Source organism: Triturus cristatus, chromosome 3_2 (assembly GCF_964204655.1).
Source record: "Triturus cristatus chromosome 3_2, aTriCri1.1, whole genome shotgun sequence".
Classification (NCBI taxonomy): Eukaryota; Metazoa; Chordata; class Amphibia; order Caudata; family Salamandridae; genus Triturus; species Triturus cristatus.
Window position 1 is genome coordinate 1,194,481,804 of NC_140584.1, and position 7,294 is coordinate 1,194,489,097.

A 7,294-nucleotide genomic window follows, 5' to 3' on the forward strand; every position below is an offset into this window, starting at 1 on the left:
TTAGGAAAGCCAGGAGAGTGGGGCGCTCCTTTGCTTGTTTAGCACCCATATATAATGGAACAGCCATCCGTCTGAGTTGAGAAAGAACAAGGCAGAACTGAGTTTTAGGAAACACCTGAGGACCTTGGTTTTTAGTTTTTTCCAGTGTGTATTGGGACTCTGCGACCGGTATGTGTCTAGTGCTGGGAAGCCCATGGGGTAGCCATACTCTCTAGAAATACCTGAAATAGAATAGAATAGAAAATAACAGAATATAATCATTCAGCAATCAGTGGAAGCTCTTGAGGGCCATGCTAGCCATGATGTCCGCATACAAAAATAGGTTAACTCCAATATTTGTTCGCATCTAAGGGACTTCTGAGTTCAAGGCTCAATGTGGTCTGAATTCCAAGACGGAAAGTGTTGACTTTCACTCTCTTTCTAGAGAAAAATTCTCAGAACCGTATTAATTATTCTTCACTTAATCTGCACACCACCAAACTGCCACCAATATCGAGCAAAGGTTTTAGGACATGCACCCTCTGTTATTCCTGGATTCACCAGGCAGCTGACACCTTGGCTAGACAACACCTCAACAGAGCCAAGACACATGCAATCCCTCGCAAAGGCAAATGATCCCCTTTTGCCCTCCACAACTATAAACATTAGTAACAAGGATCGCAACTAACACTTGACGCCTTCGATGGGGGTTCCTTTCTTGCAGAAACCTCCCTAGGAAACTTCTTCGCGCTCCTCGGGGACTTCCTTTCACTTCTCCCACAGCTCATGGGCCCCGAGCTAAACGGTGCCTGTGGTAGAATGATGACTCTTGTTACATACAGGAAGACAAGGCTGATTTAATGGTGCCAGCCAGGTGCAAGCTGCCTGCAGTGGCAGTGAATGTCACTCAATTCTGGGGCTGGCCCTCCTCACAGGAGCTTCTCGAATACAGTCGGACACACATGCTTGACCTTCCAGTTCTCGGCCTGCTGAGTTCTGCTGGTGATCAGGTTACAGGATTTGAAAACATGCTTCACGAAACAAGACCCATTTCAATTTCCTGTTTTTGGTTCAGTCATTAGAAACAATGCAATTGGAAATACTGAACCTTAAAAAAAAACAGTATTCAGTATTCCTGCTGCCTTTTTCAGATAAGGAAGGAACTAAACAGAACAGTGTTAGACTCATCTCCTGAGCCAAGAGCACATAAGAAGGTGATGGTTGGTCTTTAGACGCCTGTCCAGTCCGAACTCAGGACAAGGCATTAGTTTCGGCGAAACTTGATAAATCTGATGCCATGTGTTGTGGAGGAGCCAAGAACGTTCTTAAAAATTCAACAGCAGGCTTATGAGAGCACTGGTGCAAGGTCTCTAAATCCTGGGTGTACTCTGGTACAGTATCAACAAGTCATTTCTGGGACAATCTCAAGGCCCAGATTCGCTCAAGCTTTCCGCCATCACAAGGTGACGCAAAGGGGCACAACGGACAGATCTGTATTTCCTTTCCAGCGCAAAGGCCATTTTTGGGTGGAAAGGTGCCCTTTTATCAGCGTAAAAAGCACTTTACGCTGCTTTGCATTGCGCTGCATTAATGGGACGTTCCTTAAGCATTGTAGGGTTCATGTGTAATCCAGACAGAAGAGCAGAAGTACAACAGACACCGTGCAAATTATACAGCATAGATAAGGAACTAAGGTGCCACACATCTGCCAGTGTACCCATAGTTTTGATACAAATCCCGCTCTACTAACATATCCAAACTGGGCTTTGCATCAAAAACGTACAGCTCCTGGAAGCAGGTGTAAACAAGGGGAAATGTGTTATTGGCCAACCTCTGATAGCCTCGCACCTCTCCGTGTGAACTTTCTATCTTGATAACAAGGATCTTTTTTATTTGCAGAAAAGTAAAAATGGCCTCTAAAGTAGTTTTCACAACAGGACGACGACCCTAAAAGGACAGTACGTTCAGGGTAGAGAAAGTGAAGTGTCAAAATACTCTCTGAAATTCCTGGAGGGCTGGGTGAATCATTCGTGTTAGAGGCAGCAGCCTATTAGGACATTTCAATATTTTCCCTCAGAGTAATGTGACAAACATGGCAGAGTAGTGTAGGATGAAGGCCCCAAAATGCACTGTTCATGAAATAGGCATGTGCACACACCTTTACCATGAAACGCCTGTGCTCTCGACATACTGTTTACACTCGATTCATCGCTCCTGCTTCACTCAACGGAACCTGAAATGGTTTAATCAGGTGACTGAGGCCGGGCAATTGAGGCCTCAGTATTGTATAACCCTCCTGCGTGCACGCGCGTATTGAATGGCCAGGGTTTCCCTGTAGTGGACAAGTTGCGTTAGGAGAATAATCTGAGTGCAATAGTGCCCCGACACAGCACTTGCTCCTCGACACAATTTCATCAGGTCCCCATCATCCAGATGTGCCTACGTACTCACTTGCCGACTTACTCAAAAAACATAGAGCACCCTGACGTAAAGGTCTACCTCTGACCTCTCCATGAACCTGTCACTCATGCACTATCATTATATGGTATACTGACATGGGTATCCATCTGTGTGATGTAATAGTTGAATGTTTCAGAACTGAAGAGTTTCCACTGGAGTATGCTGAGAATCTCCTTGGTTAGTCAACAGATACGGTACACAAACCGACCCCGTCTCAAATACCAGCTGGAACTGAACCAATAGAAAGAAAATGACCAGAAATCTCGAAAACGACTGTCAACCCCATGTGTTGAAAAGATTGTAATCTATTAAACAAATGCCCTCTCTCCATGGGATGAGGTATCTTTGTGACTCAGAGACCACAACACAGATACAGGCTCCTTCAAAGTAGCCAGCACTCCATTAATGCTCAAGAGCAGCAAGTGTTCTCTTACCTTCCAGTTCAATGATGGCTAGGACAGCGCGCGTCATGGCCTCTCCATACTCATTCTGTGCCACGCAGGTGTACACTCCAGCATCCTCCATCTTACTCTCGCGGATCCATAGTGTGCCATATTCCTGCCCATGGAGCTGTATGGGTTCATCGTTCCGGTACCAGCTAAGGGTGGGAGTGGGGCACCCAGTCACCACCACTTTGAGTCTGATGTCGCAGCCAGTCCCAATGGCTGCATTCTTTAGCTTCCTTGTGAACTGAGGTGGCAGGCAGGTGGTACCATCTGGCACCACTTGGTCGTTGGTCACCCTGGCACGTTTAGGAGCCAGGCTAGGGCTTGGAGGTGCCGACCTCGGTCTACCTGTTCCTCCTTCCCCTTTCGATAGAGTCATTCGCACTTGAGCTCGGTGCATAATTCTTCTGGATGAAAATGAATCCTAGTAAGAAAGGTATCCCGAGATGGTTGTGATGTACTACGGAGAGGAAATCAAAGAGGTGCTTATGCCCATGTAGAACTGGATGTTATACTGAGAGTCCCGGGTATTATTTTACAATGTGTCCTTGTTCCGCTTGTGGTCTAGTGTGTAATATTCCAGCGCGGCCTGGTTCACTTCAAAGTTTTGGATAATTTCTTCCGGTGGGGCCTTGATCTGCTTGTCTTGGATGAAACATTCCAGCGCAACCAGTCAATAACTGATTGATTGTCTGAGGGGGCTTGAAGGCTGTCCAGGAACTATGAGAATAAAGAGGAGGTAAGAAAATCTTGTAGTCTTGAATATTATCCTCTGGTTTGGCCAGGGGCAGCTTGTAGCCTTGGATGTTATCCTCTGGCGTCGCCTGGTTCAGCTTGGAGCCTTGGATGTTATCCTCTGGCGTCGACTGGGTCAGCTTGTAGCCTTGGACGTTCTCTTCTAGTGTAGCCTGGTTCAGCTTGTAGCCTTGGATTTTATCCTCCGGCGTGGCCTGGTTCAGCTTGTAGCCTTGGATGTTCTCCTCTGGCGTGGCCTGGTTCAGCTTGTAGCCTTGGATGTTCTCCTCAGGCGTGGCCTGGTTCAGCTTGTAGCCTCTGATGTTCTCTGGCGTCGCCTGGTTCAGCTTGTAGCCTTGGATGTTATCCTCCGGCGTGGCCTGGTTCAGCTTGTAGCCTTGGATGTTCTCCTCTGGCGTGGCCTGGTTCAGCTTGTAGCCTTGGATTTTATCCTCCGGCGTGGCCCGGTTCAACTTGTAGCCTTGGATGTTATCCTTCGGCGTGGCCTGGTTCAGCTTGTAGCCTTGGATGTCATCCTCTGGCGTGGCCTGGTTCAGCTTGTAGCCTTGGATATGTTCTCACAGCCAAGCCTGGTTCAGCTTTTAGTCTTGGCTGTTCTGTCCACTGGCAACGTGTACACCTTTAAGTCATGGGTGCTTTACTTAAACGTCCAGTGGTTCTTTGGTCTGCTTAGATAATGAAGTCTTAGATATTATTACCTCCTGGTGCCTCGTCCAGCTCCAATGGCTGTGGTTTTAGAAGTCACCAACATTCCCGTTTCCACTTTGCCTCTCCACGACGGGCCTGCAAGTCGAAGCCTTGGAAAGAATAGCCCAGTGCTCCCCTCCGGCCTACACCCCCGCACAGCCCCTCAGCCGCACCTGATGATCGTTTGCTATGCTGCCTCTCAGTCAGCAGCACAAGACCCGTCCCAAAATAGATTCTTTCCCGACCGGAGCGCTCCTGCCCCGCAGCGCTTTCTTCACTCCACTGTAAGGAGCCCCGGAGCTCCCCGATGACCTGCTGCGGGAGGCTGCCTCTGAGGACCTGCGGCTAGGTTTGTGCTTGGATTACTGCTCCCCTGGGTTCTTCTGAAGCCGGTTAGATGCAGCAGGTGACCCCTGGGAGAGAGAGAGAGAGAAGGCGCGAGGTGCCTCCACGGGATCGGGACAGGTACAGCTCAGGTCATGGAAAGGGTGCTGGCTTTGTTGCTCAAGTCGCCTGGCCCGGGCTTGCTGTTGAGGGCATCGGTTCTGTTGCACCCAGGATACTTGAGTGGCGGCGCTGTTCTTGGCGGTGCCCAGGTCCTCGGCTCTGCCAACTCTCTCTCTGTATCTTCCACCCCGAGAAGTGCTGAACTCTCAGACCAGGCCCCGCCCCCTGCGTCCCCTCCTCCCGTCCCTCCTAAAGTGGCACAGGCAGCTGTCTCCCTTCTGATGTGTCACATTCTTTGGCCTGCAGAAGCCTCACCTCCCTCCCTGCTCAGAGAAAGGGGCGCACTCGCAGAGGTCAGTGCCTAGTGTGAGAACAGGGAATGAGTTATCCCTATCTTCCGCCTGTTCTTTCTTCAAAGGAAGCCTTGGGGTAGCTGAGGAGCCAGGGATTGAGTTCTCCGTATCTTCAGCTTGTTCTTTGTTCAAGGGAAGTCTTGGGGTAGCCGAGGGGCCAGGGAATGAGTTCTCCGTATCTTCCGCTTGTTCTTTGTTCAAGGGAAGTCTTGGGGTAGCCGAGGGGTCTGGGAATGATTACTCCGTATCTTCCGCCTGTTATTTGTTCAAGGGAATTGTTGGGGTAGCCGAGGGGCCTGGGAATGAGTTCTCCGTATCTTCCGCCTGTTCTTTGTTCAAGGAAAGTCTAGGGGTACCCGAGGAGGCTGGGAATGAGTTATCCGTATCTTCCGCCTGTTCTTTGTTCAAGGGAAGTGTTGGGGTAGCTGAGGAGCCAGGGATTGAGTTCTCCGTATCTTCAGCCTGTCCTTTGTTCAAGGGGAGGCTTGGGGTAGCCGAGTGGCCAGGGAATGAGTTCTCTGTATCTTCCGCCTGTTCTTCGTTCAAGGGAAGTCTTGGGGTAGCCGAGGGGCCTGGGAATGAGTACTCCGTATCTTCCGCCTGTTCTTTGTTCAAGGGAAGTGTTGGGGTAGCCGAGGGGCCAGGGAATGAGTTCTCCGTATCTTCCGCCTGTTCTTTGTTCAAGGAAAGTCTTGGGGTAGCCGAGGGGCCTGGGAATGAGTACTCCGTATCTTCCGCCTGTTCTTTGTTCAAGGAAAGTCTAGGGGTACCCGAGGGGCCTGGGAATGAGTTATCCGTATCTTCCGCCTGTTCTTTGTTCAAGGGAAGTCTTGGGGTAGCTGAGGAGCCAGGGATTGAGTTCTCCGTATCTTCAGCCTGTCCTTTGTTCAAGGGGAGGCTTGGGGTAGCCGAGTGGCCAGGGAATGAGTTCTCCGTATCTTCAGCCTGTCCTTTGTTCAAGGGGAGGCTTGGGGTAGCCGAGTGGCCAGGGAATGAGTTCTCCGTATCTTCCGCCTGTTCTTTGTTCAAGGGAAGTCTTGGGGTAGCCAAGGGGCCTGGGAATGAGTACTCCGTATCTTCCGCCTGTTCTTTGTTCAAGGGAAGTGTTGGGGTAGCCGAGGGGCCAGGGAACGAGTTCTCCATATCTTCCGCCTGTTCTTTGATCAAGGGAAGTCTAGGAGTAGCCGAGGGGCCAGGGAATGAGTTCTCCGTTTCCGTATCTTCCGCCTGTCCTTTGTTCAAGGGAAGTCTTGGGGTAACTGAGGGGCCAATGAACATGAGGGCCATTCCAAGGGTCGGGAGCTCGAGAAGCAGCCTCTATACTCTCTCCACTCCCACCTTACACCCACTCTCCACTCGCAAAGGTAACCAAAACCCTTCCTCGCACCTTCCTAAGCTCAGAAGAAACACTTACCCGCGCACCAGAAGCACTGCCCTGGCTATGGGTAAAGCTGCGACAGTACATTCCTCCACAACATATATATAATCTCACTTATACTATGAGTGTCCAACTGCTCAGTGTCAGGATGTAAGTATTATGTAAGAGTGTATTAGAATGGAGGCAGCCTGAGTTCCAAGGATGCCCCTTGCGGCCTGGCTCGTTGGAGAGGGTCGACGCTTGGTTGTGTGCTCCAATAAACCTTTTATTAAAGGTTCCATCTTCGTGGGAGTCTCTCCGACGTTACCTACATCATTTTGGCGACGGTTTAAAGGAGACATCTGTGAGGAGACACAGCACACAACCTGGGTGATCCTGGTGTTTACCGGGTTCGAGAAGAGAGCCAGCGCTGTGTGTTACCAATGTGCAGGTTAAGTCAATGGTGATCTGCACACCTATTCTCCAAGTGTTCTCTTCTGGTAGTTGGGTGCAGGACACACGATCTTAGCCAGCGCTGTGTGTTACCAATGTGCATTTTATGGCAGTCTCAACTATGTATGTAGAAGTTAAGCAAAGGAGAGAAAGGTGTAGAAGTAGCGATCTTAAGCAATGATAGAAAGAGCCCAGATGGTGATGTCAATGTTGTATCTAAAAGTGGTAGCACGGAGGGAGCATCAACCATGTCGAGAAACAAGGTAAAAGAATGTACTCTATGTGGGAGTATATATCATACTTCTGATTTTAAACAATGTTTTGCAAGTAATAAGGATTGCATGAAATGTGAACGT

General features: G+C 49.5%; 1 protein-coding gene across 2 annotated transcripts in view; it reads right to left on the bottom strand.

The window, feature by feature from the left end:
• Nucleotides 1–3,344, bottom strand: part of SPEG (striated muscle enriched protein kinase) — a 1,671,639-nt gene extending 1,668,295 nt beyond the window's left edge. For both annotated transcript variants that reach the window (XM_085650107.1, XM_085650106.1), the window contains exon 1: nucleotides 2,874–3,344. In XM_085650107.1, coding sequence (XP_085506233.1) covers nucleotides 2,874–3,285 — 412 coding nt within the window. In that variant the 5' untranslated portion in view covers nucleotides 3,286–3,344. The remainder of the gene's footprint in view (nucleotides 1–2,873) is intronic.
• Between the last annotated feature and the right edge of the window lie 3,950 nt (nucleotides 3,345–7,294).